This window comes from Ylistrum balloti, unplaced genomic scaffold (assembly GCF_031769215.1).
Source record: "Ylistrum balloti isolate Yb309-2 unplaced genomic scaffold, AGI_CSIRO_Ybal_v1 Utg370712, whole genome shotgun sequence".
Taxonomy (NCBI): Eukaryota; Metazoa; Mollusca; class Bivalvia; order Pectinida; family Pectinidae; genus Ylistrum; species Ylistrum balloti.
Window position 1 is genome coordinate 92732 of NW_026782425.1, and position 27213 is coordinate 119944.

The window sequence follows — 27213 nt, forward strand, 5'->3', positions numbered from 1 at the left end:
TGAAACCAGGTTAAAGCATGAACAAACGAAAGATTAAAACAAAGACTCCTGAAAAAACCACAAGGTGTTCCGGAGGAGTACGCGTCTGCTGCTTCATCGTCGATACCGTCCCTTCCCCTTTAGACGAATAGCTGTAACTAAGCACCAACGAGTTTTAGCACAGAAAATAGTCTGATTAGTGATACAAATCATAATTACACTAAACATTGTATATTGAATCATCTTCGAGTTAAAAGCTTAATCTGGTATAACTAAACAACCATCTCAATACTCCACCCATACAAGTATATTTGGTGGCGTACACACGGAACACAATTCACATTGAACAGCGATTCCTTTGGACATTTAGAGACAAAGAACAAATGTTTCGCCTCAGTGACAATTGGTTGTCTATCGCTTCCTTCTACGCGAATCAACATTAAGATCTGCGTCATTTAACATACTTCTAGCAGGCTTACATACTGCGCATTCTGTAAATTCTTTATTTAAAGTCATTAACAGTCTGCATCTTAATTTATGTATGCAATTATTTAAATATCATAAAAATGACAGAGCAATATGCAGCACTCGATTTGAAATCAAGGAATGCGATCCTAATTCTCTTCATGGAAACGTGCAGGTTAGTCTTGGTTGTGTAATATGATGGACATTGTCCATTTTAAGCAATTAAGTCATGATTTTAAAATATGATAATTGTAAAAATGAAAATGAAACTAAATCTTTGTGGTATTAAGACACGATATGGCTGTGTAGAATATATTCATAGTATAAAGAACACAATGATATGAGAAAATACGGATTATTTACTTCCTTATGTTATCAATGTGTTGCATTTATGACTATTGTTCACAATGTTTTCGGGAACGTCATAAAGACTGGACAATTCGAATTAATCAGAAAATTGTTTTCTACCGTCGATCAATGCGCTAATAGTTTTCATAATGTATTCTGGTAATTTAAACCCTCACCACTTCAACAAAAATAAAAAGTTAGAACATATATATATATTGTTATTTTTGACAGTAGTATTAACGCACTTGAAGAAAGGAATTCCATGGGTTAAAATCTTACTTCACATACAACCTTTCGTTTAACAGGTAGATTTTCATGATGTGCTAGGCGAGCCTGATGAAACTCACAGCGTAGAATGTTTATGGGCTCATCTCACAGGTGCATTATCTGCTCAAAGAACTGTTGTTACAAGTTTGTGACATTTATATGTGAGCTCCGTACAGCTCTAGCATGGGGCCGTGAATTCGCCATCATCACGTATGTGTAAATTTGGATCCGTGCCCCGGCTCTGAAAGCCTACCAACTGACCACGGGAATTCTGCAGCGGTTCTTTGGAACATGCATCAGTTGCTGTTTAGCTCCCGTCTGTGAAACAGTTGGATTATGCTTCAATAATATTTCAATGAAAAAGCTATAAATATGAATGACATATGCTGAAACCTAAAATATTTGGACTTTCCAAACTCATCTTCTGGATGTCGTATTAATTTATTGAAACTTATCCTTTTAATAAGATAAAAATAGTTGTATCTTAATACATATGGGAATACAAATTTATATGTTATTTACAAATAAGTTTTTAATTAAATAAAAACATAGAAAATGAGTAACTTTTGTTGAAATTCGCTTAAGTTTAATGAAATATATCAGTATGTTCAACATAGAATTCTAAAGAACGTTAAGTGCTACCATTCAAATAAATTAAAACATGAAATTGCTTTGTCGAAAAACAGTTTCAAATTTCATAACACTCTGGCAATGCCAAATCTTTGTTAGAACTATTTTCGTGCAAGAAATCGTCAATTGACGGGAAAACATGTAACACAGTGTTTCAAAGGATGTAGATAATGAAAAGGAAGTTTTATCCTGGTAACCAGAAAATAAATCACTGACAGTCATATACATGTGATAGTACTCCTCTTTTTTTATTTAATTAAACGGAGAAACGACTCTACCGAAAAGATACTTCATATCTATCGTAAACAAAAATGAATCGCTTTATTTTTACACCAATTGTTAGTGCAGATGTGATGACAGACTCTACACAAGCCTGCCCAAATATCTATTATCCATTGAAGACTAAGACACATCTTTGTGTCACTTTCAATCCTAGACATGTTCTGAGAACCAAAAATGAAAAAACATTCAACTTCAATTGTTAGTGCAGATGTGATTTTAAGACACATCTTTGTGTCACTTTCAATCCTAGACATGTTCTGAGAACCAAAAATGAAAAAACATTCAACTTCAGGGGAGTATCACAAATGAATCGCTGCTTGGTTGTTATAGGACTCCTTGAATGAAGAACGTCCGTGATTTCATCAGGGACTACTGGATATAATGTGTTTGTAGTCATATATCATATGCAATCGCGTTTTATTTAGATTATGTGCACTTATATCAGAGTGTCCCACATATGAGGTGCTTGATAAGATTTCCTTGTATTTCGATTGAAGCACACAAATGAAAATAAAACAATTAAGTACATATGTTATAATTCGGTGTTGTTATTAATCGATCTAATTGGAGTCGCCATTAGCTATTTATACTGCCATCGTCCCTTTTTCAATATCCTAACTAAGTTCAGAGATGTACACTATCACCCTATAAATGATTTACTTACATATCATCGGAACATAGCGTCCATGTACATTATCACCCTATATATGATTTACTTACATATCATCGGAACATATCGTCCATGTACATTATCACCCTATATATGATTTACTTACATATCATTTCGGAACATAGCGTCCATGTACATTATCACCCTATATATGATTTACTTACTTATCATTTCGGAACATAGCGTCCATGTACATTATCACCCTATAGATCATAGCGTCCATGTACACTATCACCCTATATATGATTTACTTACATATCATTTCGGAACATAGCGTCCACGTACACTATCACCCTATATATGATTTACTTACATATCATTTCGGAACATAGCGTCCACGTACATTATCAGCCTATAGATGATTTACTTACATATCATTTCGGAACATATCGTCCATGTACATTATCACCCTATATATGATTTACTTACTTATCATTTCGGAACATATCGTCCATGTACATTATCACCCTATATATGATTTACTTACATATCATTTCGGAACATAGCGTCCATGTACATTATCACCCTATATATGATTTACTTACATATCATTTCGGAACATAGCGTCCACGTACATTATCAGCCTATAGATGATTTACTTACATATCATTTCGGAACATATCGTCCATGTACATTATCAGCCTATAGATGATTTACTTACATATCATTTCGGAACATAGCGTCCACGTACATTATCACCCTATAGATGATTTACTTACATATCATTTCGGAACATATCGTCCATGTACATTATCACCCTATATATGATTTACTTACTTATCATTTCGGAACATAGCGTCCACGTACATTATCACCCTATAGATAATTTACTTACATATCATTTCGGAACATATCGTCCATGTACATTATCACCCTATATATGATTTACTTACTTATCATTTCGGAACATAGCGTCCACGTACATTATCAGCCTATAGATGATTTACTTACATATCATTTCGGAACATATCGTCCATGTACATTATCACCCTATATATGATTTACTTACTTATCATTTCGGAACATAGCGTCCACGTACATTATCACCCTATATATGATTTACTTACATATCATTTCGGAACATAGCGTCCACGTACATTATCAGCCTATAGATGATTTACTTACATATCATTTCGGAACATAGCGTCCACGTACATTATCAGCCTATAGATGATTTACTTACATATCATTTCGGAACATATCGTCCATGTACATTATCACCCTATATATGATTTACTTACTTATCATTTCGGAACATAGCGTCCACGTACATTATCACCCTATAGATGATTTACTTACATATCATTTCGGAACATATCGTCCATGTACATTATCACCCTATATATGATTTACTTACTTATCATTTCGGAACATAGCGTCCATGTACATTATCACCCTATATATGATTTACTTACTTATCATTTCGGAACATATCGTCCATGTACATTATCACCCTATAGATGATTTACTTACATATCATTTCGGAACATATCGTCCATGTACATTATCACCCTATATATGATTTACTTACTTATCATTTCGGAACATAGCGTCCATGTACATTATCACCCTATAGATCATAGCGTCCATGTACATTATCACCCTATAGATGATTTACTTACATATCATTTCGGAACATATCGTCCATGTACATTATCACCCTATATATGATTTACTTACTTATCATTTCGGAACATATCGTCCATGTACATTATCACCCTATATATGATTTACTTACATATCATTTCGGAACATATCGTCCATGTACATTATCACCCTATATATGATTTACTTACTTATCATTTCGGAACATATCGTCCATGTACATTATCACCCTATATATGATTTACTTACTTATCATTTCGGAACATATCGTCCATGTACATTATCACCCTATAGATGATTTACTTACATATCATTTCGGAACATATCGTCCATGTACATTATCACCCTATATATGATTTACTTACTTATCATTTCGGAACATAGCGTCCATGTACATTATCACCCTATAGATCATAGCGTCCACGTACATTATCACCCTATATATGATTTACTTACATATCATTTCGGAACATAGCGTCCACGTACATTATCACCCTATATATGATTTACTTACTTATCATTTCGGAACATATCGTCCATGTACATTATCACCCTATAGATGATTTACTTACATATCATTTCGGAACATATCGTCCATGTACATTATCACCCTATATATGGTTTACTTACTTATCATTTCGGAACATAGCGTCCATGTACATTATCACCCTATATATGGTTTACTTACTTATCATTTCGGAACATAGCGTCCATGTACATTATCACCCTATATATGGTTTACTTACTTATCATTTCGGAACATAGCTTCCATGTACATTATCACCCTATATATGATTTGCTTACATATCATTTCGGACTATAGCGTCCATGTACATTATCACCCTATATATGATTTACTTACCTATCATTTCGGAACATAGCGTCCATGTACATTATCACCCTATAGATCATAGCGTCCATGTACATTATCACCCTATATATGATTTACTTACCTATCATTTCGGAACATAGCGTCCACGTACATTATCACCCTATATATGATTTACTTACATATCATTTCGGAACATAGTGTCCACGTACATTATCACCCTATAGATGATTTACTTACATATCATTTCGGAACATATCGTCCATGTACATTATCAGCCTATAGATGATTTACTTACTTATCATTTCGGAACATATCGTCCATGTACATTATCACCCTATAGATCATAGCGTCCATGTACACTATCACCCTATATATGATTTACTTACATATCATTTCGGAACATAGCGTCCACGTACATTATCACCCTATATATGATTTACTTACCTATCATTTCGGAACATATCGTCCATGTACATTATCACCCTATATATGATTTACTTACCTATCATTTCGGAACATATCGTCCATGTACATTATCACCCTATAGATGATTTACTTACCTATCATTTCGGAACATATCGTCCATGTACATTATCACCCTATATATGATTTACTTACATATCATTTCGGAACATAGCGTCCATGTACATTATCACCCTATAGATGATTTACTTACATATCATTTCGGAACATAGCGTCCACGTACATTATCAGCCTATAGATGATTTACTTACATATCATTTCGGAACATAGCGTCCACGTACATTATCACCCTATAGATGATTTACTTACATATCATTTCGGAACATAGCGTCCACGTACATTATCAGCCTATAGATGATTTACTTACATATCATTTCGGAACATAGCGTCCACGTACATTATCAGCCTATATATGATTTACTTATTTATCATTTCGGAACATATCGTCCATGTACATTATCACCCTATATATGATTTACTTACTTATCATTTCGGAACATATCGTCCATGTACATTATCACCCTATATATGATTTACTTACATATCATTTCGGAACATAGCGTCCATGTACACTATCACCCTATAGATGATTTACTTACATATCATTTCGGAACATATCGTCCACGTACATTATCACCCTATATATGATTTACTTACTTATCATTTCGGAACATATCGTCCATGTACATTATCACCCTATAGATCATAGCGTCCATGTACACTATCACCCTATAGATGATTTACTTACATATCATTTCGGAACATAGCGTCCATTTACACTATCACGAATGATTTACAACGAATTATTCTAATATAACGAATAAACCTAAAATGAAATAAATTCGTAGAAATATTTAAGTTAAAATTTAAGTTCTGAGAATTCTTTAATCAAACATTACCCAAAGGATAAAGCAGCTGTGAAGGTAAACGAAACTTTCCGATCAACTGAATGCATTCACAACATGATCAAATCTGAATAGTTTGTGTACACTACGTACAATATGATTTAATCATTTAATGCTTAAGGAATAAATGTAATGGACACCTAATACGTTACGGTGACCTATGTAGGCAAGGTGTACGTTGCAGTGATGTTTCATTTCTAAACAGTAAAAAAGTGCCAAAACGCAGTACATACGATCATTATTCCCAAGTTACTCTAAAGTTGGTTCGAATAAATAATTGAATCGTGAAGTATTTAGACGACACTGAAAAGGAAATTACAAAGAGAACTGACACACTGAAATATCAATACGACCCGTCGCAACAAATTTGCAAATGGAAAATGAAAAGAAATATTTCCAATAAGGTTAATTTCATATTTGATGTTTTTAACTTACGATTGGTCAACTTTGAACAACTGGGGCCAGAATGCAAAGCATGCAACATATATCAATGAAAAAAGGCTTAGTTTCCTATAGCTGTAGAGAACATTATCGTCCTTGAATAATTACTGATTATCAAAGTCTTTTTTCACAAATATCACTTTATTGAAATGCGTGCGTACCTAACTCTATAAATTGGTTTGTCCATTCACCTGTAGCTCTCCGTTAGCTGCCATCAAGCACAAAATAATATCACTTGATATGATGGTTTTTAAACAAATCACTCATGCAATATGCACAAGGTCAAATACGTATTCAGAGAAAGAAGTTTTTGTATACAATCGATTTCTTCTTTATTTCTGTTATAATGTATAATGCTATGTTTTAACACTTTAGGTGATGTGCCGAGATGCCGTATTGTTATATTAGTAAAGAAAACTGACGTAGGATACATGTGCGTGTTTCGATGTAATAAGATAGTCCTTAGTGATTATATTGCACTAAATTTAAAATACGCTGTGATCACCTTGTGTCGTTTATAGCATACAAGTAAGCTAGAATGGAAAGAAAACCTGATACCATACTTATAAGACGAATCTAAATGTTAGCGATGACCTTGGTTAGAGTATGTTCTATAGTGATATCTATCATGACATTCGAGTGGTATATTTTAGAGTAACTCAATACGAGAACAAAAGTTTTCAGAAAAAAAATCCAACCGAATGTGTAAGCACACTTATCTACTTTTTCATCGGTCAAATCAATAGCGCCGTTAGTTTTCAGTCCGTAAATAATAGGGCTTTAACATTTTCATTCATACCGATTAACAATGCCTATGTTAAATACTATACTTCCATTGGAGACAAAGCTAACGTTATGTCTAGGAGAGCTTTCGTTAGGTCGTTGCCAATGACGCCGAGTTTTTAATGAAAATGACCCACCCCTTTCCGTCAGCCTGACAGTTGTCAAGCAATTATCAATCGACAAAAAGGGGTATAAAATCCGACCAAGGGCCGCTCGCTACCACTCTCCAGAAAAGGTCTGCTTTGCTCACCTCAGTATCTCCAAAAGGCACACCAAAATGGCGGAGCAAGCAACGGAAGTTGATTTGGATAACAGGGATCCTAACTCTCTTAACTCCACAATTCAGGTATGAATATATAAGTATTTAAACATCTTGCTCTTCGTAATTGATATTTCAGCATTTGAACCTGTTTAATCTATTGATAATATTGTTTCATGAATTAACAGATAGATAATAACTATAACTTTGGATTAAAGTTAGTGAAATTGCATTCTGCTTTCAACATGGTTTTGATAATTATTACTATGTTGAAACTGACTCATATTATCATACATTTTTTGCCTTCAAATATCGATATTAAAAATGACATTCACTTCAATTAGCGCTGTGGCGGTCACTATAGTGACCAGTAAGAAGAAACACTCAATTTAACCGCTTTGGAACTTTATCAGAATTCCACTACAATATTGATAATGTTAAATATAATATGTACAAATCTTTGCAAACCATTTCTTTATAATGTATATAAAAGGCTACCATGTATCTAACCAGTTGGCGTTGTGTGTGTTAGCATGTCACGATTCCTTTGTAGTCATCAGTGTTGTTTTATGATTCGACAGGTCGCCTTTGAAGATGTGCTAGGAGAACCAGAGGGAGCCCATAGCATCGACTGTGTCTGGAAAAACAGTTACAAATGCTTTACATGCGGAAAGAACTGTTGTTACAAGTTCATGAGCACACTGTGTGGAATATGTATCGCTCTGTACTGGGGATGTGAGTTCGCCATGATCACATTTGAGATGGTGTGGTGTTGTACACCTGCTCTCAAAGTTCACTCCATTCTTCTTGGAATCTGTCAACGTTTCTTCGGATCTTGCATCCAGTGCTGTCTGGCTCCTGTCTGTGAAACGATTGGATTATGTTTTAGCAACATTACTATTACTAAAAAGTGACATACTTCCAGTTATCATTGAACTCTGTGCCATCTACAAATTAAATGACTGTGATATGAAGATAACTCCAATAGTTTTCTGAAAACATGTAACATTTTACAAACACTTGATCTTATATTAATTTCATGTGGAATTGTACTTGATATGTTTATTGCTACTCTGTTTATCATTGATGTATTTCTTTTACAATAAATTATTTGTTCATATTCATATCAAACTTACGTCATGATTTTTGTTTATTATACACTGATGTAGATATAAAAACAGGAAGAACGTCAATGGGTAATATAACCAATTAATACATCCAGAATCGGAGACGCAGACACCAAATTCTATAGGCGGTGTTGTTGTTGCCATGGTTACTATCAGTTGACGGCTAATAACATTTTGTGCTATTGGGGGATATACATGTGCCAATCAAAGATACGCTGCAGTGTAAAGCAATCAGTAACAGCACAATTTAAAGATATTTACTTGTCTTTCTATTAATTTGAATTAAAAACTGATAAATGATAGCAAGACATATTCTCGAGTTGATGTGACTAAAGATAAAGAAGTACCTATTGGGAGGTAAAAAGCATTTCCATCAAATTTTGTATGACAGTCTTGTGAAAATAGTTCTGGATCTGATATGTCCGTCAATCAATTATATATAATGCAAGGAAGACCTCTCAAATTATTGACTGTGTGTAGAATAGGTTAATCAGGCAAGCGTAAGAACGTATACACATCACAAAAGATTATCTTTCAAAAATGAACGTATTTGATAATGGATATTTGTTCTGTTGTGATGATTGAATGATAGGCAAAGACAAATTTATTTGGAAAGATATTGATGAAAGGCAATAGTTAAGTGAAAAAAACTTACAAATAAACTATACACTTCTAAGCTATTAGTGTTTAAATATTATCTTGAACATTGTTTTCAATGAAATTGATAGACAATGTACTTGACTTTTATAGAATTAAAATCCAAATAGATTATGTATGAGTTACCTAAATGCGTTTCGAAAAAAGAACCAAAAGCGAAAAAATAAAAATCAAGATACAGCAAGTATTAAAGAAAAACCCCAAATACTAGCGCACAAACAACGTATATAAGTATTATACTGTCTGTAACTGAATCAACCATAAAAAAATTCACAAATAAGTCGAGTGTATGAAAAAACATTTTCCTTATGATGAGATGTAAAGAAAATGTATAATAAGAAAATTTAAGGTCACTTCACAATACAGAATTTGAAAAATGCTCTAAATTCCACCATTAGTGACACGTCAGCCAAGTTCATCTGACAGAAGACAAGTTGAAATGGTACAGCAATATACAACGAAACAAGAACAGGATGACAAATACATCAACATAAACAAAACTAGCTGACAAGTATTTGAATGTCAATTCTGAAGAATCTACTGGTATTACATAAACAATCCTGTTATAGAACCACCGTATAAATATATATAGAAAATGCAGAAAGGGGAAGGTTTGACGTTTGGGCATGGCATCCCATTTTAAGATATGAAATATAAAATTCAATATTTAGTTAGGAAAAACTTTATTTTATATCTCTTAGTATGGGTGAAATGTGAAGATTTTAATCTTCCGAACCTTACATGGTACATTTTACAAATGACACATGAGTATTATCATATGAAAATAGATATTAGATACATTAAGTGATAAATAATTTTATTATGTTTCTTTCAAATTATAAATTCAGCTCCGTAATGCAAATATTTTGAAATATATCAATATTTCTGCAAACGTGAAGTGCATGTGTGCCTTCTGAGCCATTTTGAAAAATGTGTCTAATCCATAAAAAAGATTTTAGATATGATGCCCCTCAAATACATTCATGTATCAGGTGCACGATTTATGTTCGTATTTTCTTTTTAAAAATGTTATCAGAAATTCAAACCAATTTCAAGGAGACGCAGTATCAAGTACATTTACTTGAATTTGCCATAAAACACAGTAGTGAGGGAATAGTATACTTTTAAAGGCTGCTATACAAAGTATTTTACATAGATCTTATTGCATTACATGCAAATTATTTTGCGTTAACATTTTAACTTTTAATTATTTAAAACAAAAACAAAAGAAAACGTAAAGTAAGAAACAAAACAAGGAAACAAAAACATAGCAAACAGGAAAAAACTTAACGATGGTTGACGTAACAAAACGTTAACATTTATAAAGAAATTGAGAAAAAAAGCAAAACATGAAAACAGAAAAAAAATCAAACAGGACAGAAGCTAACGATGGTTGACGTAACAAAACGTTCACATTTATAAAGAAATGTTTAAATACATCAGACTGATTGTAGTTTTTAAGATCAATAGTTACAAAGTCGTACAGAGGTATTCAAAAGACACTGCCAGGAGGTTACTAACAGTCAGATCATTAAAATACCTTATTATTATACATAATGACGTTTCCCTTGGATTCTTTTCATGGAATAAGACCCTCCCCTTTTTCATGCACTTATTCAGTGTTAAGTGACAGTTGTCAGGTAATCGCTTGGTACACAAAAAACAGAATATATTCGAACCACAGAAAACTGAGCACCACTTGTGTCCATTCCTTTACTGTGTGTGGATTGTACGATATTACCTACAGTCATGGATGAGTCACCAATCGATCTGGAGCTAAGGGATCCCAATTCCTTGAATGCAAACGTGCAGGTACAAATCGTTTGTTTTAGTTCAGTTCTTGTTTTAACCTTTAAGTGTTTTAAAACGATATGTCTATTGGCAATATACGAAATAGCGATACATCGTTCCATTAAAAATTAAAATAGTAGATATTGTGTCATAATTGTGTGAGGGTGTTTTACCAACATTTTTTTCATACGCATGTACCCATTCAATATTATTTGTTCATAACTGAATCAGAACTAATTTTCAAAACATTTCTTTTTGTATTTCATGTTTCGTATCAGGATTTCAGCTATATAATATTACTTACAATGTTTCTCACTTGATAACGATTAAGAACTCAGTGTTATATTAAATCCGTTTAAAATCAGTAAACCAATGGAAATTACTATGCAAAGGAATTAACCAGACTTATAGGATATCAGGACTGTAGCATTGTATAAAAATGTCGCTTTTGTTCCTCTGAAAACGGCGTTTTAAATAGTATAAAGTTTATGTGCCCTATACATTTAATTTCTCTTCGAAGCAGCGTCAGAAACCACACACATTTCAGAACATGCTGTTTTCATCCTTAACGTTTTGAAAGATATCTGTTAAAACTACTCTTTTGTCGCTTATTTGTCCCTATCTTTCTCCTTTCACATTGGGATTAAGATTTCTATTGTATGTCCACAATCCCTTGTTCTCAATAGGTCGCCTTTGAAGATGTGCTAGGAGAACCAGAGGGAGCCCATAGCATCGACTGTGTCTGGAAAAACAGTTACAAATGCTTTACATGCGGAAAGAACTGTTGTTACAAGTTCATGAGCACACTGTGTGGAATATGTATCGCTCTGTACTGGGGATGTGAGTTCGCCATGATCACATTTGAGATGGTGTGGTGTTGTACACCTGCTCTCAAAGTTCACTCCATTTTTCTTGGAATCTGTCAACGTTTCTTCGGATCCTGCATCCAGTGCTGTCTGGCTCCTGTTTGTGAAACACTCGGGTTGTGTTTCAGTAACATTACTATTACTAAGAAATGATCTCCAAATTTGTAGCTGAATTCGTACCTACTAAGGTTAACGAAATAAGCATTCCAAAATTTTGCAACGAATGTCCTACAAAGTTACTATGCTGATACGACCCTCCAAACTCTCTTGGACCGATAATTTATTGTGAAACTGTTCAATAATACAGCACATTGTTCAACAGTTTAACAGCAAATGAGGTAACGCTATTTATTGAATCTACAGGATGATTAGACCTACCAGTTTCTGGAGGACATATGACTATCAGCAACGATCCACCTATGTGAAAATTTGTGATATATCGCATGTACTTTGCTCAAAGTTTTGTATCTCTACTAGAACTGTGGGAATTTACCTCATTTTACCCTTTTAATAAATTATTTTATCATTTCTAAAAATTGTGTTAAATGTTATCATTGACATATTTAAAAGTGATTAAAATGGCGACAAATTTAGCCACATCTAGGTCATTCAAGAAATGTCAAGTTTTCAAATAAGAACTACGTTTATAACAATTAACCACATAAACTAACTTGCCTTCTACCGAAAAGATTATTTAAGAACAAGATAATGCCAATTTGAAAGTGGAAATGAATTTTTTATCTGTGTTGCTAATCTTTCAGATTAATTCAGTTATATATGAAATATATCGAGATATTAGAAACATAACCTTGAAAATCGTATCAATTGCGACACGTTCACGCCATAGGTTTGGGATGCAGGGGTGCTACTAGTCTGTCTTGTCTTTGATTTCCAGTTCTGGTGGGTATATACGATGGACGTGGTCATCAAAGTTCTTGTTATTTAAAGACAAGACATCATCCATATATCTGAAAGTGATTTATAGCGACTTTGCGAAGTCTTTGTGACCTGTTTTGATAAACTCTTCGATAAATTCAGTCTCGTATGAAAACAAAAACAAGTCAGCCAACAGAAGGGCCCAGTTAGTTCCCATAGGTATGCCGATAGTCTGCTGGAAAATCTTACCACTAAACACGACGAAGATGAAATCTACCAGAAACTCGATCATTTTTATGATTTCGTCCTCTATTTATTTCTTATATTGGACGTATTTTTACGAAAGGCGTGCTTTCAGTGTAGAATGGGGTTAAGTGGTGAACAGAGCGTAGAATCAAATGTTCTTAAAGAGGAAACGCTTTTTAAGAAGAAGGTGTTAAATATTGGTAATAAGCTCTTTGGAATTCAGTAAATCCAAATACTATCAATTCGACTCCTTTAGTAAGCAGTATCACTTGCTCTAACTTGATAGTACTAAGAATGATGGTTAAGAGATTTGACAAAGGCTTGGTTGAATAGGTAGATGAACCAGAAATAAAACGCTATTTATATGGATGTTTGTGAAGTTAAGGAATCCATTATAAAAGGGGCAGGTCCGTATCCTTACAACTATCCGGCAATCTAAATAATTTTAGTATCTCTTCTTTTAAAAGATTGCATAATGTATGGGTGGGGTTACCTGCGTAAACAAGCAAGACTAGTTCTCGTTTATACAGAAAAAGTAATAATGTTTGCAGACGAGGATGAAATTATTGGACACCTAATCTGTAGGCACAATGACATACATGTCATGTAAATCTGGATGTATGGATTTAATATCAAGATCGGGGAAAGCGGATGTATGTTTTGTCTTCAAGCTGTAAATTAGATTGATGAATCGAATAGATTCCACCCACTCAGAAAGTGAATCCACGACATGTTTTTTTTTCATCCATTCTCAGGCATAGTTTTAAATAGAATTCACAAATATTCTGAAATCCATATTCCAATTTACGTAAGGGGTCAAAATATTTAGGACCCTTCATGGAAAGCTCTCTTATCTTAACATTTTAAAAACTGCTTAAATCACCACTTACTATGTGCCCAATTGGACCCTAGTCATAAAAAAGAGGTTGATCAAGAACAAAGTGACAGGGGAGTAGTTCTTGGGTCATCTTCAGATGTTCCAGATGTTGCAGTGATTTTGTAGTTAAAAAGTTTGTAATTACAGTGATGTTTCTGCTTTGAAAGTATGGTGGAATATTAGGTTGAAGAGTTTTCTGTTGTAAAATATTGCTGATGTTTTTAGCATTCACTCCCTTGTTTGCAAAACTTAACTTCCATGAATTGGTGAGTTGATTTAGGATCTCGGCTATCTGAAGGTAAGGTTTTAAAATTATGATTTTTGTCACATCATCAATAAGAAGTCTCCATACTGGTTTCCACCGGTCACCAGAAGCAGTATTTGCTGAATTCTCTTGACGTTGTCGTAGCACGGAAGGAAGGGAATATAACGTAGTTCGACCATGATTGACAACTATTGATTACTGTAAAGTATCTCCAAAGGTGATGGTATATCCTCTAGATTTATTGTCATGCCTCTGTCCATGGCTACGGTTACGTCTAGTTTGAGGAGTGAATAAACCCATAACCTAGTGTTACTGCATCCTGCACTTGGCACGCGGCCATTGCAGTTTTATGACGCAGCAGTGCCAAGGAGTCTTATTTAGGTTCCTAACGTTATCTACGGCACGGTGTACTCATTGTGGGGTCATTTGTTGTATTTTTGTGCAAATTAAGGACAATCATCGATAGTATGGAATGGTTCGGGATATTGAAATGTCGATACCAACATTGAACTCATACATTGTCTTAACTGTCCTTTGCTTTCACTAACATATACTAAACCACACAGAGCACACTCAAAATCATAAATAACGTTGAAAGTTGAGTATCCGTGATAATCGAGTGCGCCTGGTTCTTTTGTAAAGTTGAAAGTATAATTAGCAGACCAGGACTGGGTAATTGTTTACTGTGTAATGTTGATATTGACATCAATAATTCATTTATGATTTTAAGCTGTGTCTTTCAGAATGGCGAGCGTAGCTCGAGCGACCACAACCCTATAGATAACACGTGCAGCGGGAAAAAGTGCGAAGATTTTCTATTATATACTATCACTAATAAAGTTGTGACACGGAAGTTGAAGTCCCAGTAATTATTTCGGCCAATGGCGGATAGCAACATGGCGGACATAGCAATAAATAGTTCCGGTCACCTAGACACTTCATTACGCGAGTAGACTACATGATTAACAACTTATCCGGTAAATCAGATTGTCTTAAAGAATAAACAAGTAAATCCGAAACATCAGGAATTCATTAGAAACACAATAAATACAATATTTATTGTAGCCAAATATTTTGTCACGTTTGTTTACCACAATGAAATGAATCAGTGATGAGAGAACAAGGGCACTGGCAAGTAACATTATCTTCCACTTTAGACGTTTACAGTGAATTTATCATTATATGTGTCTACAATGATTCAGTTTCGCATGCCGGTATACGACATATGGCTGTTTTCAGAAAGTGAAAGTGTAAATTATCTCTAGATATTTATAGGCATCAACTTGCTATCTATGGTGAAAATATTCTTAATAGATAAGACATGTATCTCACAGATATCGAAATACAGATAACGTACGTTCATTTTAACTTTAATTCAATACCCTATCGTTCTTCTTACTAAGTTTCTATGTCACTTAAAAGCATACTGCATGTACTTTGAAGTACAATCAAACCTGCGTATAAAGGTCACTCAATGGAGCAGATAAAAGTGGCCTTTATACACAGCTGGCCTTTATAGAGGTTAAATTAATATGAGCTGAATTATATATGGGACAAAAAACGCGCCCTTTGTAGACAGGCCGCCTCAAATAAAGTAGGAATTAAAGACAGATTTGAGTGTACTTTCTATGAATCTTTCCGTTCCCCTTCCTTGTTTACTTTCCTATTTGATTTAAACTACGAAACTACTGGAAAATCATAACTATGATGTTTGTTACTGGGTACATCACTATTACGTGATCACACGTTCTTACTTGGTTCCATCGATTGCATCGGTATTCCTACAATCAAACAAATAGGTTTGTCATACAAATATATTTTCTTTAAATGATCTTACACGTGCTTTGCACTCAAGAAACAGGTCAAGCGGCTAAAAGAAATTGCGTTCGAATAATAAAATAAAAACAAAAGCACTGTCTGGAGAGGAAAGACTTCTCAATCTTCAATTATCGAAATATTCAATAATTATACATCAGATACAGGATTATATTGTTAGGTTGATTACCTATATAAAAGGCCTATGTAAATGTAATTCGTACCACGATATTTCACACAAGAGCTAAGGTTGATTTATGTGCTGTTAGAATCAAACACTGCCCATAACATCGATAGTGATTGGACCAACAGCTGCAAATAATACCTGCGGAGGAAAGAACTGCTACAAGTTCATGAGTACACTGCGTCGTCAAAAATTTGGTTAAAGTTTGTGATATTTTGTTATGAAGTCTCTTTAGCAATGAATATTTTTAAGTATGTTTTGTATTGTTTGTTTGTGATTATATGCTAAAGGCATAATGAACTGAAGATGAGGATTTATTTATTGTAAAACTGTTCCATCCATTTTCTAACAATGGAGCTTTCAAACAAGAAAACTTTTTTATATCAATGAATATGATCAAACATTGCTGATATTGTCCTTAGTTAAATGAAAGTTAGAAATATCATATCTGCAGTATTAGCCCAGTATGAAAATTAACTTTAGGTGACGTTCAATTGTATGAAAAAATAAAAATGTTGAAGTGTTTATAAAGATTTACTAACACATCAACAGTAAAATGATATTAACTTCTACAAGTATCGTGCTCTGTACGAGTATCCGAGTTGATCTCCTTGTAGCATCATGTCATGTACAGTTAACAGAATATCACCGTGTTCTGATATACAGGTATGTATGTACAGTGACATATATAGGATCTTACACCAGTATATGTATATGGTCCTGATTTGCTACGTCACAATATAATATGTATGTGACGTCATTTCATATGTCAAAATAGGTTACATTGCATTTGTATATGAGAAATTACACCACCCACCAAAATGCTACATTTTAGTTGTCACCTTTCCCAAATGAAACTTTTTCGGCATTGTATGTATTTGTATCATGGCCTTTTCAACGAAACAAAACGACGGTATACGAGTCACATTAACTTTCACTTGTTCCATCTTTTTTCAAGTGGGGACGAACATTACAAAAACACTGAGCGAAAATGAAAAAGTCTGGCTGAAGGATAAAAATACTTTAAGGCGAATTAAAAATAACCGTGGACAAATGTTTCAACACATACTTTTTTGACAAGATATGATATATAAACGTTGAATAATTGTTGTAAAGGCTTTAAGTACAGTTTTGGAGAAACACGACAGAAGTATGAAACTGATGAAAGCTTATCAGATAAAGGAAAAATAGGAAATTTTGTTGATCTGTAGGACTAATGCACATCCCTATCTAATTTGTGACTTTTCTTTCGATCACTTTAGATTTTCCTTAGTCGCCTCCTAGCTTTGAAATTTAGTCCTTTAGCACCAGTGACGAGTCCTGGAAAGACATAGCTCAGTTTACTTCATCATTTGACCCTACTGCATCTAACTCTTAAGTTGTGTTAAATGATTCTCTATTCACTTGCGTGTCTTTTGTAAAATCTCAGCATGACAAAGCGATATAACAATCAGCAAGCTAGTCATGATATAGACAATCAGCACACAACATGTTAAGGAGAGACAGAATGCATAGCCATGTAAACATGATTAACATAACACACATATTTGGTAAATCAACCGTAAAAGACATTGTACAGAGTAAAATAAAACAGTGGTGAAATCACACCAATCACTCTCTGGTAGTCTAAAAATAGTGAACACTGGAGACTTTTCAATTTGCATGAAACTATAGTTTATTCTGACGAGTTTAAACCTTAAATCTATATTTGTTAAAGTCTAAATGTTACTTATGTGTATCCAATGTACAATACTAACACATCGCTATAAAATCTAATCTACTTACTATATCTGACGGTAACACATACACTGTTTATCAACAGCATTTCATCTTTAATGTTGCAATAATAAAAAACAAGTCATATTTAGCGTCAATACTAAGGTAAACACTAAAGAAGTAGACAGATTAAATGTTTAAGATGAACCGGAAGTAAACTTACGTACACGTTGACACGGTAATACAACAGATGTAAGGTAAGAGATTATGTATTTAACTAATCATTTTCTGTCTTGTTTCAAGGAATCTCTAACAATTACGTATCCTGTCTGTCCAAGACTAAGGTTTTAATGATATGATTTTAAGTACTAGAATAGTTATGATCATAATGATATCGATGTATTACCTACAAAGTTAATATCACTAACTTTTATAGAAAAACGCCACAGTAATCAACCGTTTAATTTCTTATATTGGAAAATGTCCTCTTAACTTCAAACGGTAAACAATATTAACATTAAAGTCATACTTTGCTCCCCTAATTATTGTTAAACATGTATCTTCAAAAATTACTATTAAAACTGCTACATGGCTTAGACCTTCAAAGTGCGAGTTCACACACGGAGATATATTATTCAAAACGGTAGTTACATCACCGAAAGCTTGCTTTATTATTGTCAGTATACTTAAGTTTTTTAATGAGTAATCATCGAGGTAATTAGCACAGTTCTGGTTACATAGACTACACAATATGTGAATTAAATCACTTCTACACGGATACATAAGTAATCAGTTTTCTTCTATTGTTTCTGATCACGCTGTGTTTCAATAAAATCACTACAAAGTTAAGAGAAATGGTACACTTATATATATCTAACATAAACCATATAAACATTTGCGATAAAATCGAGCTTACAATCGAAATCCAGTCCATAGTTTTCTGAGCGAGAAACGAATCACGAAATTAGAGTAGACTGTTTATCTAACGTTAACAGAAAATGTACAAATATAGTCCATTACAAACGGCCTTAAGTTTTCAACCAACACGACCTTCATAGGTGAAAATAATCTTCTTGGTTTGTAGACACTAGAACGTTGGAACGAATAGCAACGACATGTTATTTTAAAACAAGTACCTCACTAGTTTTTAATGATCTGTCAGAAACAACTAAAAACGGGAATTTTTATGTTATTTCATGATGTCGTCTAATCGTTATGGAGGAGTTGATTTAGAAAACCGGGACATCAATTATATTAACGATAACCTTCAGGTAAGTTACACTGATTCTAGAATAGTGTTACTTAGTACACGAATGTTCAAGCGGAATGCTGTTTAGTGATATATCTGGTCAGAACCTAAATACTTAAAGGTTAATCATAATAATGCAAGACTATTCCCTTTAGCTTAAAAAATCATCTCTGTCACAGATGCATATTTCGCCTTTGTTTCTCTTGTTAAACTCATACATACAAATACATACAAATTCCCTCTGATGTACTATTTAGATTATATATGATTAACACAACACACACACACACACATACATACATACACACAGAGACACCACCACAGACACAGACACACACACGGACACGCACACATACAGACACACACACACACACACACACACACACACACACACACACACTCTCTCTCTCTCTCTCTCTCTCTCTCTCTCTCTCTCTCTCTCTCTCTCTCTCTCTCTCTCTCTCTCTTTTTCTTTTGATACGGAACGGTTATCTTAAAGTCAGAGATGAAGAACATTCACAAGTTGTTGTTATCTGTCTAAACATCAGTAGACAATGGTAAATCGAAATCATTTCAAACATGATCAAACTTTTTATTTTCTGATTATGATTACGATCTTATCAGTTAATGAATTAATGTATTGGTGCCTTTTTATTGTTGTTTTGAAGGTTGTCTTTGATGACGTTCTTGGAGAGCCTTGGGGAACACACAGTTTTAACTGTGTATGGAGTGTCAGTTTTTCGTGTTACACATGTGGAAAAAACTGCTGCTACAGATTTTTGACAATACTTTGCGGACTTTGCATAGCATTATACTGGGGATGCGAATTTGCTGTTATCTCTTTTGAAGTTGTATGGTGTTGTACCCCAATATTCAACGTATGGCAGATGATTATTGGAATATTTAAAAAGATCAACGAAACGAATATCAGATGTTGTATAGCACCATTCTGTGAAAACATTGGCCTCATATTTAGTAAAATACAATGCAAGACCAGATTAACTTATATAGACTTAAAACGTGTCTGATGATTCAATTTTATCCGTATCAGGCACACCTGCTGGGATTGGGGTTAGGGCCGGTCTGTTTAAATATACCATACATTCCCACTATCATGTCTTTTTAATAGAAAGGTTTTGTCATATTTTATGTCGGATGTTTACATAGCAATTAATGATGACAACTGTCAATTCCTTTACAGAATTGTTTTAACTTAAACGTAAAGCTTCATATTTCTTGTTTTCAATTTTGATAAGATACTGAACGGAAAACAATAATAGGAATCACAAAGCATTGAATAGTAGACTATTTTGTAATTTAGCTTCAAGAAGAGGTCTGTAACGAGGAGATGAAATATTCTCTAAATATACTACACTGTTTATTGGAATCGAGTCCCGATTCTAATCATAGAAGGTGCCTGGTGTGAAATATCATCGCATGCACCATGATAAATATGGAGGATTGTAAGGCTATTTTTCTGGTGCTGTAAATTGTACATTAGAATGTCATAAAAGATATTACATACTAGGTTTAATATCACAAACTAAGGCAGAATCCCTTTCCATTTCGTATCTACAAGTATATAATAATTGTTTGCAGCAACAAAAACAGTACACAAATGATAAAAGCAATCCAAAACATATCTTATCCAAATCATAGACAACAGTTCTAATGTAGGGTGATGTGGTTTTGTTGACAAAATATCATGAAGATAATGATCCAAGTGTAACTTTGATCTAAAGATATGGATAAGATTACCTTCATGGCCTGATTCACTTGTTAAACTTCAATATTGGGCGCGTGCTTTAGCGGTAAATGGCTGTCGTTTTCTATCTATCGGTTATGTAAATACCTCTCGAAAAACATTTACATTGTTTGACCATCAAATAGACAAATATGAAGACGGCGTTGTAGTTTGACCCACTTAAATGGCTTCAAATCTGAAAAGCTAGATGTTGTGTTTTGGAGATGGGTAGGTATGGATACGGGTAGTATATAAGGACCAAGTTGACAGCGAAAGTCTTAGACGCATTCTGAGACAACTTTGCAACACCGTAGGATATACCGGGAACCTACTTTCAACATGTCTGACGGAGAAGTTGATCTGTTGAATAGGGATCCTAATGGATTAAATAACACTGTGCAGGTTCGTTCAACTAATTATATTAAATTATCGACATTGAGAAATTTTTGTTCTAAATAACTGCAAATTATGTTATCTATAATGAAAATGTTCTAAATCTCATTATCATTAATGATTTGTGAGAATGAAATAAATTCAACCAATTTTGTAACACAATATAAAACCAGAATTAAAAGCGAATGCATACTATGACAGAAAAGCCTGACATCAAGTCAGAATCAAATGCTTAACATCTGCATTACGTTTTATTTGAAAAAATAACATACGTACATGAATAGGAGAATGTAATTAATTGATGCAGATATTGTTATTTTCTTTTTTTCTTTTTCTTTTTTTTTTTTTTTTTTTTTTTTGTTTTTTTTTTTTTTTTTTTTGTTTTGTTTTTTTTTTTTTAAGACAAGTACATGTATGTATTATGTTATGACTTACTACCCTAGGTTTAAACGCAAACTTTCTAGATATGCGATTTCATTAGATCTCCATAGGCCGGAATTTGATACGTCTTACTGAAGTTAAAAAAAATCCTATACGCTAACCAGAATATAAAAAAAGTAAAGAACATACAATATCATTCACCTTCTACAACGATACCGGTAAATAAAAACAGGTAACACTATGGGTTATTTTTTCTAGGTAGCATTTGAGGATGTCCTCGGTGAGCCAGAAGGTACCCACAGCATTGACTGTGTCTGGACCAACAGTTACAAATGCTTTACATGCGGAAAGAACTGTTGTTACAAGTTCATGAGCACTCTGTGTGGAATATGTATCGCTCTGTACTGGGGATGTGAGTTCGCCATGATCACATTCAATGCTGTCTGGTGCTGTACTCCTGGCCTCAAGGTCTACACCATTACCTGTGGAATAGTTCAGAAGTTCTTCGGTACCTGTGTCACTTGTTGTCTTGCTCCTCTGTGCGAGACCTGTGGACTCATGTTCAGCAAAATACAAATAACGAAGTCATAGGGATGACCACAAGCCAGCTACACGATGGGTCAATTTGTTCGGATATAAACTTGCAGTATTAATAGTGATCTTGAAGCCATTTTCGGAAATTCGGACGAATTTGAATATTTATTCTCATGACTAAGACCAACATATACATTTGTGCTTTCACTTACTTGGGCAGTTAGCCTTACTGTGATATTCCCGGTGAATGTGATGACTTTTATAGCTATTAATACTCAAACATGGTATTTAATGTATGTCTTTTCCATGAATATAGCTATAAGAATGAACATTTGGATATAGTAAAGTATTAAAACTTAGTCCTATGTTTGTCTTTTTATTGCTGACAATTTGTACACCAAACTCAATCCTAATGTTCAACATTAGTTAGTGTAATTAATTGACAATAGTATCATGTATGTTTTATCATACGAGTACCATTAATGAAGCATGGTTTAAGTGTCTCAAAGTAAAGACTCACTTTTCTCCAGGGACCGATTTTTTCAATGTTTTGAAGGTTGCACATTTAATGCAAATTTGGATAAGATACAGTAGAGCTAGATAGTCAATTATACATTATCATACAGCTGTTTCGTCCCTCTAGGAGTCAATGATGCTAAGAAACTAAATGTTAAACCTAGAAGACGACTGAAGAAATTCCTAAGTAATCGAAAGTAATGTTAAACTCTTGACAGGGAGGTGCACTAGTCATATAACTCAGTAAAATTCGTAACTAGCATATCTCTGTACTTCTAGAAGCACGTTAAGCACAATTGTATACTCCGAAACGTGCCACTATTCCATTGAATCGCAAACATGGCTTGCAGGTTACGGCAAACCTCCGGGACTAATAATTATTCAGCATGATTGTCTATAAAATACACAGTATTCCTTAAAGATAAACTAGATGAACTGAACGTATATAAAACAAACTAGTTATTTCTTAGAACGTGAGCCAGCTTCAAGTAAGCAATAGTTTTATTAACACACATAAAGAACATCAAATATTACATAATCCTATATGTTAATTTAAACCAGTATCAGGATGGCATTTATGGCCAATATAAATGCCAAAGCTTTTGTTACACAATGAGGTATTTTTGCCTATCATTTAAAACAACTATAAATACTATAACTATACCCTTCAATGGTAATATAGGTCGTGAAAATTCAATGTCTGAAAAAGTCGGCTCGCTGGAACTTTCTCTTGTTTGAACTGCGAATTCCCAGTCTGTCGACTCGCTGGTAACTTTCTCCAGTTTGAATTGCGAATTCCCAGTCTGTCGACTCGCTGGTAACTTTCTCCTGTACTGTGAATTCCCAGTTTGTCGGCTCGCTGGAATGTTCTCCAGTACTTAGAATTACCAGTCTGTCGGCTCGATGGAATTTCTCCAGTATGAACTGTGAATTCCCAGTCTGTCGGCTCGCTAGAACTTTCTTCAGTATGGACTGTGAATTCCCAGTCTGTCGGTTCGCTGGAACTTTCTCCAGTATGGACTTTGAACGACCAGTCCTGTCGGCTCACTTTTACTTTCTCCAGTACTGTAAATTTCCAGTCTGTCAGCTCGACGGAACTTTCTCCAGTATGAACTGTGAATTCAAAGTCTGCCGGCTCGCTGGATCTTCCTCCAGTTTGAACTGTGAATTCACAGTCTGTCGGCTCGCTGGAATGTTCTGCAGTTTGAACTCTGAATTCTCAGTCTGTCGGCTCGCTGGATCTTCCTCCAGTACTGACTGTGAACTGCTGGAACTTTCAGTCTTTCGGCTGGTAAGATTGAACCCGAACAAGTACCATACTAAAATTACAAAGTTACAAGAAATCTAGGAAGCTTAATCTATCAGTAATTGTAATTGGTCATGGCAAAATGTAAGTAAAATAGCTTAATAATAATGGCTAGTTTAAAGCACAGTCAAGCTGACAAAAAGTTCACTAAAGCAGATAAGACTGTACAGGACTTTTTTTAGACCATGAGTTAATGGCGTGTGTCGTTGATGAAGCAGAAAACGTCTATTCTTAGTAACACCTTTTCGTATTTTACTTTTTCAGTAGTATGTAGGGTATTTCCTCCTCCAATATTTTGCCCTAGCATCTGATTCTGTTGGCATTTCAGTAATTTATTTGTTGTTCTCATTTCTTGACCTTATAAGTTGACATGTACCAAGTGTACCAAGTGTACATGTACCAAGTGTACCAAGTGGACATGTACCAAGTGTACCAAGTGTACATGTACCAAGTGTACCAAGTGTACCAAGTGTACCAAGTATACATGTACAAAGTGTACAAAGTGTACATGTACCAAGTGTACATGTACCAAGTGTACCAAGTGTACCAAAAGTACATGTACCAAGTGTACCAAGTGTACCAAGTGGACATGTACCAAGTAAACATGTACCAAGTGGACCAAGTGGACATGTACCAAGTGAACATGTACCAAGTGTACCAAGTGGACATGAACCAAGTTAACATTTACCAAGTGGACATGTACCAAGTGTACCAAGTGGACATGTACCAAGTGGACATGTACCAAGTGAACATGTACCAAGTGGACATGTACCAAGTGTACCAAGTGGACATGTACCAAGTGGACATGTACCAAGTGCACATGTACCAAGTGAACATGTACCCAGTGAACATGTACCAAGTTAACATGTACCAAGTGGACATATACCAAGTTAACAAGTACCAAATGGACATGTACCAAGTTTACATGTACCAAGTGGACATGTATCAAGTGGACATGTACATAGTTAACATTTACCAAGCTGACATGTACCAAGTGGACATATACGAAGTGAACATGTATCAAGTGTACCAAGTGGACATGTACCAAGTTAACATTTACCAAGCTGACATGTAGCAAGTGGACATATACCAAGTGAACATATATCAAGTGTACCAAGTGGACATGTGCTAAGTGGACATATACCAAGTGAACATGTACCAAGCTGACATGTACCAAGTGGACATGTACCAAGTTAACATTTTACCAAGTGTACCAAGTTTACCAAGTGGACATGTACCAAGTTAACATTTACCAAGTGTACCAAGTAGACATGTACCGAGTGGACATGTACAAAGTTAACATTTACCAAGCTGACATGTACCAAGTGGACATATACCAAGTGAACATGTACCAAGTGTACCATGTGGACATGTACCAAGTAGACATATACCAAGTGAACATGTACCAAGCTGACATGTACCAAGTGGACATGTTCCAAGTTGACATGTACCAAGTGGACATCTACCAAGTTAACAAGTACCAAATGGACATGTACCAAGTTTACATGTACCAAGTGGACACGTACCTAGTAAACATGTACCAAGTGTACCAAATTTACATGTACCAAGTGGACATGTACCAAGTTAAAAGTACCAAGTGGACATGTACCAAGTTAACATGTACCAAGTGGACATCTACCAAGTGGACATATACCAAGTGAACATGTACCAAGTGTACCAAGTGAACATGTACCAAGCTGACATGTACCAAGTGGACATGTACCAAGTTAACATTTACCAAGCTGACATCTACCAAGTTAACAAGTACCAAATGGACATGTACCAAGTTTACATGTACCAAGTGGACACGTACCTAGTAAACATGTATCAAGTGTACCAAGTTTACATGTACCAAGTGGACATGTACCAAGTTAAAAGTACCAAGTGGACATGTACCAAGTGGACATCTACCAAGTGGACATATACCAAGTGAACATGTACCAAGCTGACATGTACCAAGTGGACATATACCAAGTGGACATGTACCAAGTGTACCAAATGGACATGTACCAAGTGGACATGTACCAAGTGAACATGTACCAAGCTGACATGTACCAAGTGGACATATACCAAGTGGACATGTACCAAGTGGACATATACCAAGTGGACATGTACCAAGGGAATATGTACCAAGCGGACATGTACCAAGTGGACATATACCAATTGGACATGTACCCAGTGAACATGTACCAAGTTAACATGTACTAAGTGGACATCTACCAAGTTAACAAGTACCAAATGGACATGTACCAAGTTTACATGTACCAAGTGGACATGTACCAAGTGGACATGTACCTAGTAAACATGTACCAAGTATACCAAGTGGACATGTACCATGTTAACAAGTTCCAAGTGGACATGTACCAAGTTAACATGTACCAAGTGGACATGTACTAAGTGGACATGTACCAAGTGGACATATACCAAGTGAACATGTACCAAGTGTACCAAGTGGACATGTACCAAGTGGACATATACCAAGTGAACATGTACCAAATTAACAAGTACCAAGTGTACCAAGTGGACCAAGTGGACGTGTACCAAGTAGACCTGCATTCAATGTTACATGTTAAGTCAAATCGCAAAATATTAAAGATGTCTTTAGTTTCATAAAATACAAAAATGTAGAATAGTCTTTATAAGTGTCGAGGACCTAAAACAAATAGCTGAATATTATAATATTGACCATAATTCGGTCGCTAATTGGCCCTTTTATCCTAT

General features: G+C 34.6%; 3 protein-coding genes across 3 annotated transcripts; all 3 read left to right on the plus strand.

The window, feature by feature from the left end:
* Positions 1–7942: 7942 nt before the first annotated feature.
* LOC132557716 (caveolin-1-like) lies at positions 7943–9019 on the plus strand. Its single transcript, XM_060222237.1, has 2 exons — positions 7943–8036; positions 8531–9019. The coding sequence occupies exons 1-2, from the start codon at positions 7968–7970 to the stop codon at positions 8861–8863; spliced, it is 402 nt and encodes a 133-aa protein (XP_060078220.1). The 5' UTR covers positions 7943–7967; the 3' UTR covers positions 8864–9019.
* A 2443-nt stretch (positions 9020–11462) lies between these two features.
* LOC132557715 (caveolin-1-like) lies at positions 11463–12920 on the plus strand. Its single transcript, XM_060222236.1, has 2 exons — positions 11463–11545; positions 12211–12920. The coding sequence occupies exons 1-2, from the start codon at positions 11483–11485 to the stop codon at positions 12541–12543; spliced, it is 396 nt and encodes a 131-aa protein (XP_060078219.1). The 5' UTR covers positions 11463–11482; the 3' UTR covers positions 12544–12920.
* An 8781-nt stretch (positions 12921–21701) lies between these two features.
* LOC132557718 (caveolin-1-like) lies at positions 21702–22727 on the plus strand. Its single transcript, XM_060222239.1, has 2 exons — positions 21702–21764; positions 22395–22727. The coding sequence occupies exons 1-2, from the start codon at positions 21702–21704 to the stop codon at positions 22725–22727; spliced, it is 396 nt and encodes a 131-aa protein (XP_060078222.1).
* The last annotated feature ends 4486 nt before the right edge of the window (positions 22728–27213 follow it).

Excerpts from the sequence above, each read along its gene's own strand:
- LOC132557718 (XM_060222239.1), top strand. The coding sequence starts at position 21,702 with ATGTCTGACGGAGAAGTTGATCTGTTGAATAGGGATCCTAATGGATTA. Across the intron at positions 21,765-22,394 it reads GATTAAATAACACTGTGCAG|GTAGCATTTGAGGATGTCCT; the intron begins GTTCGTTCAACT and ends TATTTTTTCTAG.
- LOC132557716 (XM_060222237.1), top strand. The coding sequence starts at position 7,968 with ATGGCGGAGCAAGCAACGGAAGTTGATTTGGATAACAGGGATCCTAAC. Across the intron at positions 8,037-8,530 it reads CTCTTAACTCCACAATTCAG|GTCGCCTTTGAAGATGTGCT; the intron begins GTATGAATATAT and ends ATGATTCGACAG.
- LOC132557715 (XM_060222236.1), top strand. The coding sequence starts at position 11,483 with ATGGATGAGTCACCAATCGATCTGGAGCTAAGGGATCCCAATTCCTTG. Across the intron at positions 11,546-12,210 it reads CCTTGAATGCAAACGTGCAG|GTCGCCTTTGAAGATGTGCT; the intron begins GTACAAATCGTT and ends TGTTCTCAATAG.